Source organism: Peromyscus leucopus, chromosome 7 (assembly GCF_004664715.2).
Source record: "Peromyscus leucopus breed LL Stock chromosome 7, UCI_PerLeu_2.1, whole genome shotgun sequence".
Classification (NCBI taxonomy): Eukaryota; Metazoa; Chordata; class Mammalia; order Rodentia; family Cricetidae; genus Peromyscus; species Peromyscus leucopus.
This window is the reverse complement of record NC_051069.1, coordinates 117,997,153-118,015,401: the sequence shown is the minus strand read 5'-3', so window position 1 is coordinate 118,015,401 and position 18,249 is coordinate 117,997,153. Positions and strand designations below refer to the sequence as shown.

General features: G+C 49.7%; 1 protein-coding gene across 1 annotated transcript in view; it reads right to left on the bottom strand.

Moving 5' to 3' along the window:
- The window catches only part of Cfap99 (cilia and flagella associated protein 99), a 45,776-nt gene that overhangs the window by 18,941 nt on the left and 8,586 nt on the right, over positions 1-18,249 (bottom strand). The window contains exons 2-6 of the mRNA XM_028870860.2: positions 16,983-17,111; positions 8,656-8,800; positions 7,538-7,632; positions 4,043-4,155; positions 2,602-2,779 (exon numbers count right to left, since the gene is read on the bottom strand). Coding sequence (XP_028726693.1) covers positions 2,602-2,779; positions 4,043-4,155; positions 7,538-7,632; positions 8,656-8,800; positions 16,983-17,096 — 645 coding nt within the window. The 5' untranslated portion in view covers positions 17,097-17,111. The remainder of the gene's footprint in view (positions 1-2,601; positions 2,780-4,042; positions 4,156-7,537; positions 7,633-8,655; positions 8,801-16,982; positions 17,112-18,249) is intronic.

Here is an 18,249-nt window from a genome sequence, read left to right as displayed (position 1 = left end):
AGGGGAGAAGCCAGGGTGTGCAAGGGGAGGCAGCCAGCTCGTAAGACAGAAGGGGTGGGTAGAGGGGTCAGAGAGTATTACGCATTATTTACAAAAAAAGAAAAGTAAGCTGCCCATGAGAGGACTTTAAGAGAAGATTTTGGTCTGTCCTCTGAGTTCAGTCACAGGAGAATCTCAGTGTCCCTAGAGGAGCCATGTCCATCAGAGGGCAGGTGAGGGACCAGCCTTGTCCCCCTTGAGCCTGAGATTCCTGAACCTGTCCCTCTGATCCTTGTCTTTTCCTCTGCACATTTCAAAGACATGATCAACTCAACTCATCCAAACCTAAAGGTCTCATCTTCCTCCATCTGCCTTTCCCTGAGCCTTGATGACCCCCACTGGGGACCCTGGTGTTCTTTTTCACCAAGGCCTTCCTCTGTGACTGTGTCCTTCATACCCAGAGCCATCTCCAGTCTTGCCCACCCGCTTCTTTTTTTTTTTTTTTTTGGTTTTTCGAGACAGGGTTTCTCTGTGTAGCTTTGCGACTTTCCTGGAACTCACTTGGTAGCCCAGGCTGGCCTCGAACTCACAGAGATCCGCCTGCCTCTGCCTCCAGAGTGCTGGGATTAAAGGCATGTGCCACCACCGCTCGGCTGCCCACCCGCTTCTAAAAGTTCTACCAAGTGCCTGTTTTCTTGGCTTCTTTCTTCCCGACAGCCAGGAGGAGCTGTGTTGGTTCCGACTCACCTGACTGAGTGTCACCTCATGCTTTCTGTTTGCTCTGCTTGGATGAGGGACGGTTCTGCTTGTCCCCTCACTATAACATAGACCATCCCTGAGCTCAGTTCTGTATCCACAAAGCCTGTGTCCAACATCCTCCATGCTCTGAGTCCACACTAAGAAGATTGCATCTCCTTCCCCACCCCACTCCCACTGCACTGAGACCTCCCCTGGCTGCTGTCCACCTTGGGAGGGATGGAAGGACACTGCCTTGGGGCTAGTGCATATTTTTGCTCACCATCTGTGCCTCCAGGCACCCATGGCTCCTCAGCCCAGGAGGTGAAAGGGAGTCCTGGCCATGGGTCAGAGTATGGAGGGTGTTGGACACAGGCTTTGTGAACACAAAAATGAGCTCAGGGAAGGTCTACTATGTCACAGTGAGGGGACAAGCAGAACTGTCCCTCAGCCAAGCAGAACAAACAGAAAGAGAGGTGGCTAGCAGGATTAATTCTTGAGGAGTTTGCACCAGAAACATCAGAGATCCTGCAGATGAGGAAACTGTAGAGTTGCTTAGCAACAAAGCCCCAGTGACCTATCTTCCATCCATCCGATTACTCGTCATCTATCCACTACCCATATAGCCATTTATTCATCTCTGCCCCCATCTATCCACTCATCTATCTATCCATCCTATACAAGTATTTATTGAATGTCTTCTCTGAGCCACGACTTTACCACCTGTGTCGGAAATACATTATGAATAAAACAGATGAAGAGCCAGGCAATAAGCAGATCCACAAATTGTAAACAGTAACCAATGCTGTGGAGAAAAGATGAGTTAAGAAGAAGAAAGCTGGGTGGGAGGCCCAGAGAGCTGAGGCCTCATGAAAAGCTTCTGGAATGAGATTTTTCAGTGAGACTTGAAAACTGGAGGACTAGGGTGAGGTGTGGGACCTCCAGTGCCGTCCCCTCTCACTCTCTGTAGTCCTTCACTCTAGGAGGACCAGACTGACCTAGGAGGCCACTGCTAGTGCTTGTGGGAATCCACAGTCTAGTCAGGACTTAGCACTCAGAAAGCCAGTGACCGGTTTAAGCAGGCCTGAGGCCTGAGCTGGACCAATCAGACTTTTCTGAATTGCTCCTGTCCCTATACATTCTTTCCTGTCCTAGACAATGTACAATGTAGACACAAGACATGGATTCGTTTTTGTTTTTAAAACTAAAATGAGATTAAGTTAATCTAAAGATGAAATCCACTTACAGAGGAGACTAGTGTAGAGGCAGTCACAGAGAAGGAGAGCTGGAACCCTGATCAAACTGTATCTGGAGCCTATTTCTACTTTAATTCTAGTGGTCTATTGTCTAAGCCGCCAGTTGAGCTGCATTTTTCTGTTACGTGCAGTTCAGAGCATCCTGACTGATAAATCAGAAACAGATAGGAGAAAGAGAGGCTCTCAGCAGAGGAGACAGACATGAGCTTCCCTGACTAGGGGTCAGGCATTTCTGGGGCTCAGGCAGACACTCCTGACCCAGCCTGAAAAGCATATACACGGTGACTTTCAAATGTACTATCTAATGGGGAGGGTAGGTGCCATGGCTAATGGTGAACTCCAAGCACAATCCAGACAGGTCTAAACCCATGGCCAGATAGTATCACTTAGCACCTCCTGATTGGGTTGAGAATGTGGTGGGCTCTGGGTCAGCCTACTTCCCTCTCTGTATGGGTGTGTAGGGGTGTGTGGGAGTGTGTGGGTGCATTGTGGGTCGCTGAATGCTCCTGGGTGGTCCAGTACACTCTTGACCCTGGAGGAGTCCAGCTGCCCAATGACCCCCACAGTCCAGTCTCCCAGCCCGAACGTCCTGATGGTGCAGACCTGTGTCCACCACAAATGCCCAACTCACAGGTTTTGTCTTGGCCACAGTGGGCACAGGCTCAGGCATTGTAACGGCACGGGGCTTCGGGACAGTCAGGTTGAATTCCTTGGGCCGTGTGACCTTGGCCTTGGTCTTCACAAGAGGAGTTGGATCGGTTGGCACCCCCTCCAGTTGGTTGATTAGCTCCTGGACCTCTGGCTGCCATCTTGAAGGCAAAAGTGGAGAAGGCTCTAGAGTCACATCCTAAACAGGTCACCAAGAAGCTGGCCCTTGGGATGTGAAGGGCCCTAAGTGCGTGGTTGTCCCTCAGGGTGAGGCCATGATGAACAGGTGGCATTTCTTCTCTAACTTGTGAGTACAGTTCAGTCACACCTTTGTTTCCCTTTGCACAGATGAGAAAACTGAGGCAGAGGGGAGAGGGGAGCTGGGAGGCGGGGATGTGGAACTCTCTAAGGACAGGCAGGAACTGGGGTAGGAAGCTAATACGGGCAGTGCATATGGTACTGATGGAGGTAGCTGGGAACAGGGAAAACAAGCCGGCAATAGGAAAGGGATGTTCTGGAGAAGGCACTATTGATGACAGGTGGAGGGAACTGTGGGTACTGGGTAGGGTGAAGGCCACATCCCCACTACGGGACATCCATCTGTCCTTGCGCTCAGTCTCAAGGTCCTGTGGAGCAGGGGCTTCAGAAGGGTCTTGGTAGGTGGTCCAGAGGTCTAGGAATTCCCCCTTTCGCTCTCCATACCTGGAGTGGACGTACGCCATCATCATCAGCCTGTTCAGTGTTACCTCCTGCAGGGCTCATCAAGGGTGGATGCATGGCTTGGAATAGTTTCTGCCTTATCTCTAGAACCAGGACTACCCGGAGGAAGTGAGGCTGCCATGAGGACTAACAGCAAAGGGCTTTCAGAAGGCCACATCTGGACTGGGCCTCCAGCTTCAGGGGAGGTGTGGGGAAGCAGCTGCAGGCGTGTGCTGAGGCTGGTCCCAGAGAGGGCTGGGAGGCCTGTGGTGAGTGCGGAAACAGCACACACCTGTCCCCTCAGTCTTTGGAGTTTGTCCTAACTGCTGACAGTGGGAATCAGTTGGGACAGCAGAGCTCTCCTTGGGAAAAGAGTAGCTCTGAGAAACCCCATTATGGGGCCAAAGCCTCCAACACACAGCTAACACATAAACGGTCTGCTTGGGTCCGGGCTATCTGCCTGTCCCCAGGAAGACCTGATGCTCTCCCAGCCCTCTCAGAGGGGAGGAATCTAGGAGATCCACACTGCGTCTCGCCATCCCTGCCACAGGCTGTGGTAGGTAGATTCATTGCGTCTTGGGCCTCTCATCCTAACCTAGAACAGGATTTGGCCACTCACAGAGCTTCCATGAGCAGGAAGGGGATGAGGAGCCCTGGTCCCAAGGCACCTGGAGTGGGCCCAAGACAATTTTCTGAGACCAGGTGCCCTGTCACAGCTGACCCACCTCATCAGAGGGTCAATCCAGTTCTCCTTCACGTGGGTCGTGTCGTAGATGAGGCTCCACTCGTCTTTGATCCATGAGCACAGGTTCAAGGGGTTAAAGAAGAACCTGAGGAACTGAGGCACAAAGTCCCTCAGCAGCTCAGCTGTGGCTCAACCACCACCCACTGATGCCCCAGCGCTGTGTACAGGGGCCAGAACAGGCTGTGTGACATTCAGTTGTCACACCTACTGCAGAGGGCATTCATCCAGCTTCTAGGCCAGGAAGGCCCCTTGTTCCACTCCTGGGTAAGATGCTGCAGCGACACGTGGAGGACCGCCTACCACTCACCCTGCCCCATCCAGTGGGCTCTGTAATTCTGGGAGTGTAGTCATGCCATTTCTGTGCCCCGTGACCTGGCCACTGCAGCGTTGCAGGGGGGGCGGGGCTGGGAAAACCCTCAGACCTGGGAAGGTGGGTTGTCAGTCAGCCATTCACAGCGGGTGTCTGATCTCAGCCCTGAGACTGAGGCAGTCTCCAAAACCAATCAGAAGGGACAGCCAATGGGCTACATTGATGCCACTATCCTGTTTGCAGGATCCAGGGACCACATGTCAGAAGCCCAGGAGAGCTCTTCAGTGACACCAGACACACTGCTGGTACTTGGGGGCAGGAAATGTACTTGGGAGGTGACCCTGGAAGTGCGTGGCCAGCTGAGGGGACCGTGGTGAACGAGGCTATGACCATTCAGGGCCTCTGGTCGCTGTTGCCTCCCAGTGTGGCTGCTGTCCTCATCAACTTCACCCTCACCAGCCTCTGGCTTCCTTGTGGCCTGCAACCCTGTTCCAAACAGAGGCCACCTTTCAGAGCAGCATTTCTCAACCTGTGGGTCATGACCCCTTTGGGGGTGGGGTTTAATGACCCTTTGACAGAGGCTGCCTAAGACTATCCTGCATACCAGTTATTTACATTACACTTCATAACAGCAGCAAAACTACAGTTATGAAGTAGCAATGAAAATAAAGGGTCGCAGAATTAAGAAGGTTGAGAACCAAGGTTCCAGAGCTTTCTACAGTTCCCCCCTTGGCCACCTGCCGACTTTCATCATTTACCTCTCTCTGTGGCCTCTCACCTTCTCAGCCCTTGCCCATGGCCAGTGTCCTATCACCTACTTACTGGTCTCTCAGCTGTCACTCTTGACACCTGAACGGGAAGCTGCCCCTGTGGCGGGACTCTGGGGTCCTCACCTCCTTGCCCAATCTCTTGGGGTGCATCCTATCATTTTTTTCTATTCTTCCATTCCTCTCCACACCCTCATCCCAGCATCTCAGCAGGGTCAAGGCCACTGTTCTCAATGGGATGTGGCAGGACAGTGCTATTAGAGACCCTGCTAGAGTGGGGGACGGGGCTCCCTGTGGGCCTAAGAAAGCCCTCTGATTTGGGGAGAGGGCTAGAGAGATGGCTCACTAGTTAAGAGCGTGTACTGCTCTTACAAAAGACCAGAGTTCAGTTCCTAGCACCCAAGTCAGGTGGCTTACAGCTGCCTGTAACTCCAACTCCAGGGGCTCCAATGCTCTCCTCTGGACTCTGAGGGCACTGACGTGTACACATATCATCTATACAGTGACACATACATACAATTAAAAATAATAAAAGCGGATCATTGGCTGGCGTTGTGGCATATATCTTCAATGCCAGTAACTGGGAGGCAGAGGCAGGAGGATCTCTGTGAATTTGAGGCCATCCTGGTCTATATATTGAGTTCTAGACTAGCTAGGCTACAAGAAAAACTAGCTTTTGACCATCTGGAAGGTTCTTAGTATATGAGGGTGGGGTTCTCAGGTGCTAGGATGTCAATCTCCTTCTTCTTCTTCTTCTTTTTCTTCTTCTTCTTCTTCTTCTTCTTCTTCTTCTTCTTCTTCTTCTTCTTCTTCTCTTCTTCTTCTTTTCTTCTTCTTCTTCTTCTTCTTCTTCTTCTTCTTCTTCTTCTTCTTCTTCTTCTTCTTCTTCTTCTTCTTCTTCTTTTTGGTTTTGAGCTGGGATTAAAGGTGTGCCATCATGCCTGGCTTTTGGAGTTCTTTCTTTTGTTCTTTTTTTTTTTTTTTTTTTGTTTGTTGGTTTGTTTTTCAAGACAGGGTTCCTCTGTGTAGTTTTGGTGCTTGTCCTGGATCTCGCTCTGTAGACCAGGTTGGCCTTGAACTCACAGAGATCTGCTTGGCTCTGCCTCTTGAGTGCTGGGACTAAAGGTGTGTGCCACGACCTCCCAGATCGACATCTGTCTCTGCTACCTGTGGTCTTGGAGCCATGCAGGCAGCATCTCCTTGTGGAGGCTACAAACTACAACTGCCTTCCAAGCAACCAGGGCCTGGGATGCTTTATAACCATGTCACTCCTGACCGCAGCTGCAGCAGCAGCAGCAGCAGCAGCTAAGACAGGCCATCCTGTTGCCAACAGCTGGATCTCCATCTTTACCTGGCCTCTTTCTAGAGCTCTGAGGCAGGTAGAGGGACTCTAATGGGACCAGAATCACCCAATGGGGCATGGAGTATGGACAGCCTTGTGCTGGTCACCATTTGACCTCTGCAGCTTTGGTCCGTTTAGAAATTTGTCTACAGGTCCCTGGAGTTTTTTTTTCCCCCCTTTGGACCCCACATAAGCTAAGGAAATATTCTAAGCTGAGCTTTAGCCTCAGTTTTTTCTTTCTTTCTTCCTTCCTTTCTTCCTTCCTTCCTTCCTTCCTTCCTTCCTTCCTTCCTTCCTTCCTTCCTTTCTTTCTTTCTTTCTTTCTTTCTTTCTTTCTTTCTTTCTTTCTTTCTCTCTCCTCTCTCTTTTAACTATGAGACAGGGACTCAGGCTAGCCCTCCTATCTCAGCCTCCCAAGCTGTTGGGATTACAGGCCACAAGGCCTGTCTCCCATGTGGGTTTTGTGGGCTGTTGTCATGAGTCTCCAGAGCTCCCTAGGCTAGTCAGAGACCAGGTACTGGCCTGGGGTCACTGTGCATATCCTGAGAATAGTATGTGATCTGCACCCCAAGCATCTGTTGGGTCAGCACTGTGGGACCCAGTGTAGGAGGCAAGGTGGATGTTTGCTCAATAGTCATTATTGATTCCAGCAAAAGGCAGCAAAGCCTGAGCCAAGTACAGGTCATGTTGAGTGTAGAATTGGCCAGGACAGTCCCAAAGCATCACTCAGAAGATGCCATCGATTTTAACTTCATTGTCACAAAAATGAAGCCCTTGCTTAAGATAATTCTAATTGCTTATCCATCATGGGGTATGTGCAGGTAGGAAATCCTGTCCTTCATAAACCAACCAGATAGCCAGAGTTCCCTGAGACAGAAAACATTGTCCTATACCGGGGTATCAGATGGTATTAAGTAGAGAAAAGACGAACCTGCCAGTTACTCTAGCTAGCGGATCAAAGGTGGGGCTGAGCGAGCAGATGCACATCTAGCCCTGGTTCTGGTCCCTCCTGATTGGTAGTCTCAACCATGGTCCTGTGGGGTCAGTGGATCTCACCTTGCAAGTCTTGTCCACAGGCTGGGACCTGATGATGTTGCAGAAGAGCTGGAAGCCGAGCTCATCCAGCTGGAACATGGCCAAGTAGCAGATCACTGAGAAGAGAGAGAGCATGGTGTGGGGAGTGCCCAGCTGCCCTGCAGTGGGGCGCTGTGGGTGACCTTGGGAGAATTCTCCAGCTGCTGAGAGTCTTTCAGGCACCTTGTTCTGTCGGGGCACATAAGGACAGGTCCATATGGCAACCACCACTTCATGCTCAGTGATTGTAGAACTAGCCACTTGGGGCTTTTAGTTTCCACACACATTACACTGCATTTGGTCAATTCTCAGAAACCCCAGGATTTCTCTGGGCAAAAGTGAGATCATCTTCGGTTTTGTCGATTTTCTGAGCTGAGTCACTCTGAGCCTTTGGGGATGGAGGTTCCTCTGATGAGGCTGCTGGTTCTGCCTCTGAGCCGGGCAGTGAGGGTCAGCCCCAGCTTTGCTCCTGGCGACAGTCACCTGTCTCAGCCTACCAGTATGCTGTAGCCCATACCTCTCCACCTCCTGGGTCAGCATCAAGACCAACAGCAGCTCCTTGGGCTAGATCCCTCTCTGCTCTATGGTAGCACCAGCCACTGTCCACAACAGTCACCATGTTCTGTGGATGTGGACAGTGGTCAGAGGTGGCTCTCATATTTAATCTCTCCCTGGATGATCCAGACTAGTATATGCCTATTCTCTCCTCAGGTGTCAGGGCTAGGGACACAAACAGACTTAAAAGAGGTATGCCATTTGGCCCAAGCTGCCCTCAGGGGCATTCTCTTCCAGACAAGGGGGTCCAGAGGCTGCAGGTCTGTTCTCAAGATCCAGGTTTCAGTTTCCCCATGAGAAAATGTAGAAATGATAAAATATATCTAGCCTGGGCCACAGACTTTCAGGCACCTGCGAATCAAGTGAGAGAAAGAGAGCCAAGGCAGAAGCAGGAGGAGCTGCCTTCTGTGTCTGGAAGCTGGTCTGCTTGTTGGCCTCCCTCAGGTCAACCTGTCAAGGGTCTGTGCTAGCTTCCTCTCTAGTCCCCGTCTGGAGTGGGCAGCAGGCCAGGGCCTCACGGACATGTGGACAGTGGATATACGCACCCTCAAAGAGGCTGTAGTCGGCCCACATGCAGAGCCGCCCATCCCGTACATAGAAGGCATCCACCACGATGGTCAGTAACTTCTGGTATTCAAGGCAGCCGGACAGAATCTCCAAAACAAAGGCAAGCTTCTGGGGGCTCAGAGCCTGGAAAAGAAAGCCAGGGGAGAGCTCTCGAGGACCAGGAGATCAAGGACAGAGGTAGGGGATAGACAGTCCCACATGGCTGAAGAGAGGCCAGTTAGTTCAGTTCTCCTAGAGCAGTGAGCAATGACCACAGTGACTGGAAAGGCAGGACCCCCAGGGTGAGTAAGGACAAAGTGGGTGCAAAGACAAAATAAACATGGAAGACAGTGTGACAATAAAACCACAGAAGGACAAGCATTATGCAAATATTCTCCTATATGAGGACAGGTGAAGCCATAGACATAGAAGAAGAATGGCAAGCAAGTGTCTGAGGAGGGTACAGGGAGGCAGGCAGCTGGTGTTTCTGGGGATAGAGTTTCAGGTCAGGAAGACTAGAGGGTTATAGAGGTGGATGGAAGTGACAGATGGCTACACAGTCCTGTGAATGTGCTTTGTGCCCCTTGAAAATAGTTAAAATGGTCAAAATTTATGTCATGTGCATTTTATCACAATAACTTAAAAATTGAATTCATATAAAGGCTTTCAAATGAAGAAATAAAATATGCAAAAGAATGCTGCAATATCAAGGGAAATCTGTGAGAGCCTGTCCAGAATAAAAAGCAGGGTGGGAGCTGCTAGGTAGCGGTAAGAATTCTGTTCCCTTAGCCAGGCATGGTGGTGCATACCTTTAATCCAGGCACTTGGAATAGAGGCAGGCTGAGTTCAAGGCCATCTAGCCTACTTCAGTTCCAGGTCAGTCAGGGCTATTTAGGGGGACCCTGTCTTGAGTGGGGAGGGACTGAGAGAGAGTGAGAGATTGAGAAAGAGATAGATAGATAGATAGATAGATAGATAGATAGATAGATAGATAGATAGGTAAACAGGTAGATAGACAGACAGAGATATTGACTCTAAATTTCTAAATTCTGTCTCCTCTGGGGAGGGAGCTGGTCAGGCAGGGTGAGGCAGGGCTGACTTTTCTCACTTATCTTTTTAAACAGTTTGGTTTTTTTTTTTTTTTTTTTGGTTTTTCGAGACAGGGTTTCTCTGTGTAGCTTTGCGCCTTTCCTGGAGCTCACTTGGTAGCCCAGGCTGGCCTCGAACTCACAGAGATCCACCTGGCTCTGCCTCCCGAGTGCTGGGATTAAAGGCGTGCGCCACCACCGCCCGGCACAGTTTGGTTTTGTGACCAGTGTCAAGACTTTCTATCACTGTGATTTAAAAAAAAAATCTGACAAAAACATTTTACAGGGGGCTGGAGAGATGGCTTAGCAGTTAAGAGCCCTGACTACTCTTCCCGGGAATCAGAGTTCAAATCCCATCAACCACACGCAGCTCACAATTGTCTGTAACTCCAAGACCTGACATTCTCACACAGACATACCTGCAGACAAAACACCAATGCACATATAATAAAAGAAAATACACTTACAAAAAAGTTTACAGGTAGAAAAAAATAATTTGGCTCATGGTCTCAGAGGCCGTGGGCCACAGGTAGCTGGCTCCATTGCTTTCTGGCCCATAGTAAAGTAGAGATATGGCAGATCAGTGGGAAGCTGTTCGTCATCTCATGGTGGCAGGAAGCAGGGGAGGCTGGGGTGGGCACAGGATATGTCCTTCCAAGGCACCCTTTTAGTGACATGCTTCTTCAGGTTCTCACCCAGTTCCCACCAGCTCTGAATAATGCAATCACTCTATGATTTCATCAGTGAAGCTGTCCAGTTGACAAAGTCAGAGCTCTTAGGATCCAATTACTTCCCAATTGCCCCACCTCTGAATACTGCACTGGGAGCAAGACCTTCAACACAGGAGCCTTTGGGGGACAATTCAGACCCAAATGATAATATGACCCGTGTGTGACATATGTTAATTATTTTATAAGGTAATTAATGTTTTCAAATTAAGGTCTGAAAAGTAATTAAGTTTTGATGGAGAAGGAAAATGAAGATATCTGCTGGTGCCAGCACAGCCCTGAGAAACTTGGTGGGACACTGGCTGCTAAGCCTTTCCGGAAAGCAATTTGGAAAATAGGTTTCGGGAGCTTTATTTTCATGACCCTTTCACAGAGTAAGTGTGCTGCTGGTAATTAAGGAAGCCTTCCAGAACACAGAAAATGTTCATGTGCACACATCAGGGGAAGAGGTCTGGGCAGCAATGAAAACAGGAGCAAGGGTCCAACAGCAGGTGACCACCGGGTCAGACACCATTGCTCCATCCTGCAGACCAGTATGATGCAGCAGCTATTAAAACGATGCCATGTTCAGATTTACAAGGGGATGACAAAATAGCAAACCCACAGTGAAACCACGGGCTGTGACTTTGGTGGCCATAGAATGCATCTGCCACTCCTCTCTGCTCCTCTGCACCCACACTTCTCTAACAACTTCAAAATTTGCAACAGCTTTGCCCCAGCTGGCCAGCCCTTTCAACAGAACCTGCCTCTGTCAAAGTACCTTCCAGAAAGGCTGCATCAAAAAACCTCAGAGCAGCCGGGCACGCCTTTAATCCTAGCACTTAGGAGGCAGAGGCAGATGGATCTCTGAGTTCGAGGCTAGCCTGGTCTACAGAGGGAGTTCCAGGATAGTCAAAGAAACTCTGTCTCAAAAACAGCAAAACAGAACAACCCCCTCACCCCGAGTTTCCACAGTATCCATTTAAGAAAAGTATCTCTTTTTACTAATTTTTTTTTTTTGCAGTACTAGAGACCAACGATTAAATGCACTCCACTGGAGCCACACATGCCTCTACCAGTGAACACTGGTGTCTCAATGTTTTGAGTCTTTAAATTACATGCAATAACTATTTTGTGTGCGCATGCATACGCGTGTGCGCACCTGTGTGTAGGCATACATGGCATGGCACGCATGTGGAGGTCAGAAGACAACTTAGGAAATGGTTCTCTTCTTCTACCCTGTGTGTCCTGGGTATCAAACTCGGGTCATCAGGTTTATCACTATAAGCACCTTCACCCACCAAGCCATCTTGCCAGCTCTATTTTTGAATTTTTTTTTTTCTTTCTTCAAGACAGGGTTTCTTTGTGTCGCTCTGGCTGTCCTGGAACTCACTATGTAGACAAGGCTGTCCTTGAACTCACAGAGATCAGCCTGCCTCAGCCTCCCAAGTGCTAGGATTAAAGGTCTGCACCATCAACGTCCGACTCAATTATTTTTATGTTAAAGGAATAACAGGGTAAACAGAAGAGCCTGCAGGACCCAGAACACATACCAAGTCATGACTTGGTTTCCCTGTGTCATTTCTGGTCCTGTCCTTGCTTCCTAGCACTAGGAAGAGCCTGGAAAGGCATTCTTGAGCCAGCTTGTTAATAAAACACTAGCAGGAAAAACAGAATGTGTAAAGGGAATTGTCTTACCTCTTCTTCCCTAAAACCTACAGCCACTAAGATGTGCCTGTTGTACGGATGGATAGTGGCAGCCCTGCCAGGAGAGGTCCCCTGCAGGGACAGTCCTGGAGGAACCGGACTGCCCCCTACTCCTCCACCCTTCCCAAGACTCTCACCACAAGGTTCTAGGTGGAGTCCCAGCCCATTTCCCAGGTTCCTTTTGGAACGCATCTGGCTATAATATATCTGCTGGCCTGTGGGGGATGTGCCCCCACCTTTTTCCCCAGGGTACTCCTGAGGAGTGAGGAATAAGAGATTTAGATAGAAGGATAGAGGGGAGAGAAACAGATAGAAACACAGGATAGCCTCAGGAGGGCCTGGATACTTATCCACTGGCCCAGAACTTTATTCAAAAGGGCTTTTTATAATAATGCCAGGGGGGCAAGGCAAAAGACCTCCCCCTTGCTAGATACAGCCAAGCGTAAGATCCTTCCAAACACCTGGTACCCAGGCCCATGGTCCAATCATCCTCTTATGCAGTCCTGCTGGCAAAGCAAGCTCAGCTCTCACTAGGAAACCCCTGTGGGCTCCCACACTGGCCACCATGGTTCTCAGCTCTGCTGCAATTCTTCTTGGCTTCTCAACCTTACCGTACATGAACACCTTGGGCTTGTGTCTCCATTATCCACAAGTACCCCAGTGACCTGGTCCAACTTCAGGCTGAGAATATGCCGACCCTAAAATGTCCCCTCACCAGCCTGTACCTCTCCCTACACTCCAGAACCCTCTACCTGGCTGTCTGCTTGGCCTCCTCACTCGGAGTCCAGCACATGCTCACACTAAGGGCTCTGCCATTGGACTCCTGAGATTGACCCCCTGTTCCCAGCAATTAATCTTCTCCCTGATATCCCAAGTGCCCTTTCTGTTTCTCCCTTACCCTCCTTGATCTATCTGCCTTCAGTCCAGATATCTAGAGGCATTAAAACTCTGTTTCCTAGCTGATTCCAAATCCAGTCAGGTCAATGATGAAGGTTACCATCATACCTCCTCTTCAAAATTCCTCACAATGTTTGGAGTCCAAGAGAATGGTGCCAGCTCCTGCATGACTTCCAGGAACTGCTTCGTGTTGCTCCATGTATGGCAGAGAAGAGGAGGCACCAGGTATGTGTACAGAAATGAAACACAAGAGCTAGCCTTGCTTCCTAACAACCTACTCTCTTGCAAAGGCCAGAACAAGAACTCACTTGGGGAGACACAGTCACTCTTGAGGGCTTCACCCCCAGGGACTGAAACATCTCTCCCTACATCATCTTTAAACACTGTGGTCCTGAGAAATTCAGCTTTAGCATGAGGTTTGATGGGGAAACCACCTTTATACATAGCAAAACTTTTGTATTAATATGTGCAACATAGTTTTACTTACATCCTTTTTACATAATTTTTACCTATTACTTACTAGATGCAAGCCAAGCCTCCTGGCAAGTCCTTAGAGAGAACCAAATTCTACTCTCTGCTTCAGCCCTGAGACTGTCATTGAAGGGAGACTCTTGTAGAACACTGTTTTAAGTCATGGTGAACATATTGGGCATTTTAATAAATATTAATGTGGAACAAATTTTCTGTCTAACATTTTCTAACTTGTTTTTTCCTTCCTTCCTTCCTTCCTTCCTTCCTTCCTCCCTTCCTTCCTCCCTCCCTCCCTTACTTCCTTCTTTCCTTCCATCCTTCTATGATTTTTTTGAGACAGGGTTTCTCTGTGTAGCCTTGGCTGTCCTGGAACTCACTCTGTAGACCAGGTTGGCCTCAAACTCATAGAGATCCACCTGCCTCTGCCTTCCGAGTGCTGGGATTAAAGGTGTGCATCACCACCACCTAGCTATTTTTTTAAACAATTTTATTTTATGTGTACGTGTGTTTTGCTTGCATGTATGTCGGTATACCATGTTTATGCATGCAGTACCTACTATGGAGTCCATAAGAGGGCATCAGATCCCCTGGAACTGAAGTGATAGATGGTTGTGAGGTGCCATATGGGTGTTGAGAATTGAATTTGGGCCTCTGGAAGAGCAGTCAGTGCTCTTAACCACAGAGCCATCTCTCTCCAGTCCCTTCTCACCTAAACTCTTGTATAGGCCCCATTAACTTCTCCCTTTCTCTTCTGGCTGCTTAACCCAGAGATATTTGGCTGCCTATGCTTTTCCTGTTAGTCCTGCCCTGCAGGATCTTCTTATGCTCATTCCCACTTGTCCACAGTCTAGGCTCTGCTCTGACCTTTTTCTGCTCACAATCAACCTCCCCATGGGCCAGTCACACAGGCTGAGTAGCCAGGTCTGAAGGTTAAGCACACAGACCTTGCTTGGCTTCCTGTCTACACACTCTCAGTCCAGGTAAACCTGGGGCTCTTGGGGTCTCATCTTGGTAGGTCCCTCTGCCCAGGGATCCCTATCCTGCTTCCAGGGGTCTGCTGCTCCTCAAAGTCAGACTCTTCCTCACTGCCTGGCTACCTAGCCTGCCTTTGGAGCCCATGTTGCCCTCTCCTTTGTTCCTAATCTCACATGGATTCCTGAGTACCTAAGCATAGCCTATTCTTGCCAGGCAAGGGGCTTCTGAGCACAGCAAAAGTCAGGGAGGTCCCCAGGAACTGATGTGTCAGTGACTTTATGCTTGCTCCAAAGGGCTGGTAACTGATTAGGAATGGGGACAGAAGCCACAGACTAGACCTCCAGAGCTGCCTGGTACCCAGGCCAGGGGACATCACAGGTTCGTGGATGGGATCCCTTTACTCCTGCCCCCTCCCCGAGGCCCAAGTCAAGTCAGCCCAGGTGAACCCAGGCTACTGCAGCTGGATCCACACTCTGGGCTGCCAGCTGTAACCTAGTTTCATCTACTCAGACAGCGCATCCAAATAAGGATATGTCCACAATAAGAAGAGCCTAGGGCTGCCATGCACTTAGAGTATGCAGTCCGCCCACCACATGTCCTGCCCTGAAGTCTCCGTCAGCCTCTGCCTAGTGGTCTAGGGGTTGTGTAATTTTCTGGCAGGTGGTGTCTCCAGCCTTGACCTGACAGTCAGTACATCAGCAAGTGTCTGACAGCTGGAGATGAAAGGGTGCTGTTCAAACTGGGTCAGCACCCAGGGCCCCGATCCACCTCGGTTTCAGAGGAACTTTGGCAGGACCTGAAAGGAGCAACATCTGAAGCAGGAGCTCTGCATCTCTGCCTGAGGTGAAGATCAGCTTCCGGGATACATCAGCTCCATCCACTGCTGCCAACTTGCTGGGTGGCGTCGGAGTGCTAGGCGTCTCATGGAAAGGCACACAGATGGTCAGGACTTTGTGATTTCCCAAGTGACAGCTAGGACTCATTTACCATTAATCTATTGGTTGTTAACGGAAAAAGTGCCTCACACTAATTTTGAGACCTAAAACTCAGTTTTCTGTCGTGGTCCTCAGAAAGTGATGGCACTGACTTCTCCCTGCCTCGCTTGAAAGAAAGGACCCTTCTTCTACCAAGGCCCGGAAAGACTTAGCAGCCAGGGAGCATGCTGGGGGTTCCAAGTGGGTGGGTGGGTGGGGAGTGGCAAGGAGAGTGGGAGGAACGAATGGACTGTTCAAAAAGCCCCAGGGAGGCGTGGACGTGAGGATGGGCAGGAGAACCGGGAGGGCACAGTGGAGCTGAGGGGCTCTGCAGGGAGGCTAACTTCTGTGTCATAGCTGTGGGGAGATCAGGAAAGGGTGAAAGGTCAGGTCAGTGCCCGAACAGAGAGGCGAGAGGGGGCTTTTGCAGTGAATAGGACAGGGGCTATACCAGAGCTGAGGTGGGGTGTGGGAGCAGGTGCGTACCTCACCTGGGCCAGGAAGGGGCACAGTTCTTGATGACTGAGCTTGGGCTGCTGAGATGAGCTGTTTGTGGGAGCTCATGGGAACAGAGAGGACATAAATACTCTAGACTGTGCTACTTAGATGTGCTACTTACCATTGGCTGCAAGAGGCTAGGGTCGGGGAGAGAGGTCTGTGCTGGATGGAGGAAGAACTGGACCTATTAGCAGGTGGGGTGACTTCTGAGTACCCTGACAAGGAGAAGCCAGAGCCTCTGGGGGAAGGGGACTCAGAGCAGGTAGTGTCCAGAGAGCCGATCAGCATGTTGCAGCGCTTGTGTATAGGATGACAACCTGGGCAGAGTCTGGAGCTGCCAAGAGAAAGGGTGGCAGGTCTGCTGGGGGAGGGCTGTGCTTGGAGAGTTAACCATCCAAAGTTCACTTGGAAGTGTAGCTGCCATTGTGACAGGCTCAGGGTGAACATTCCAGTGCACAAAACTACACAGAGAAACCCTGTCTCGAAGAAACCAAACAATCAAATAAATAAATAAATAAAAATAAAAAAAAAAACAAAAAATAAAATCTCCTCCAGCCTCAGGTATGTTGCAGCAATACTCAAAGACAGAAGTGGGGCTTAAGGGAGGTGGGACAAGCACTAGGTGGAGGCACTTAGTAGGGCGCAGACTCTATCGGAGTCCTCATCAGCTAAGCACGATCCACCAGGAACTGCGCCCACAGGCAAGTCCTTGTCTACATAGTTGCAGCCTTCCCTGTGTGGGGACTGCAGCTGCCTCTCATAACGTGCCACAGGAGTTTCGTAGCTCTAGGTAGAGCCAGGTCTGACATGCATTCTGGATGCTGGGGGCCCTCTCATGGCAAAGGGGTGCCTATGGAAGGACCACCAGCCTTCCGATAGATTGCCTTGACTCATACTTCTTCCCATAGGAGGAACTGGACCTCACACTATTTGCTGGAAAGTGAAATGCCAGGTGACACATGTCACTGATGTGGGCTCCCAAGGAACCCAGTGGCTCCCCTGACCCTACCTGCTGTAAGGAGGTAGATGCTGTCTCCAGGAACTGCTCAGGATTGTCCTTCTCAGGCTTAAATTTGTCAAGCTGCTCCATTACAATCTCAATGCATTTTCCATAATAGGCCATCTTTTAAGCAGAGTCCTAAAACAAAACAACACAGGTCCCATTATTCACAACCTCTGAGTTGCCAGTTTGGCTGTTGGTTGAAGTAGTTGCAGGACCCTTACCCACACCAACAGGAAGTTCGTAAGGGTTCTGGGATTAAACAGCAAGGATTTTGGAGGTAGGGTTTGGGCTCAGGTAAGCTCAAACTCACTACTTGGTTAGTTCATCTCAGGCCTCTGCTGCCCAAGTGATCTGTTTGCCTTGGTGAGCTCACTTCAGGTCACCACTTAGCCCTAGCCTCCCCCCTCTCTGCCCTACACCCAGGGTTTCAAGGCAGCCACCAAAGCCCCACAGCCATGCTGTGGGTGGGGTGACCCCCTGGAGGGGCTTGGGTCAGAAAGCAGGCCTCTGAACACCCTCAGCCCAGCTGGAAGGGTGGCTAATTCTCAGTAGGCTCTGCCCATAGCAGGTGACGAAGAGAGAATTACAGAAGGCTGTGGAGTTCTCATGCTGTGTCATGTGAATGGCGGGACCTATGCTCACACATACAATAAATGGAAATAATAAGAAACATTCAATTAAAATAAGAAATAAATAAAATGGAGAAGGAGAGCTGAGCATTAGCATGCAGTCACCCCTTTGTGTTTACTAACTGTGGATCTGATGAGACCAGCTGCTTCAAGCTCCTGCTGCCTCGACTTCCCCACCATGGTGGGCTAAATCTTGAACTGTAAGATAAAATAAACCTTTTCTCCCTGAAGTTTCTTTTGTCAGTATTTCTTTCTTCCTTCCTTCCTTCCTTCTCCTTCCTTTTTTCTTTCTTTGTTTTTTTGAGACAGGGTTTCTCTGTGTACCCCTGACTGTCCTGAAACTAACTCAGTAGACCAGGCTGGCCTCAAACTCACAGAAATCCACCTGCCTCTTCCTCCCAAGTGTGCACCACCACACCCAGCTGCTTTTGTTAGTATTTCATCATAGTAACAGGAAAAGAAACCAAGGTCCTCAGTGTAATGGCCAGGTCCAGCAGCTGATTTTTAAAATTAGGGAGCTGTTCTAAGTGGTCAAAATATCAACAAATGAGAATTTAAGAAAGATAGAAGAGAGAAAGAAAACAGGGACATGCTCAGAATGGAAGGATGTATCTTTCCAGAAGGGCAAGGCCTCTGAGGGTTCT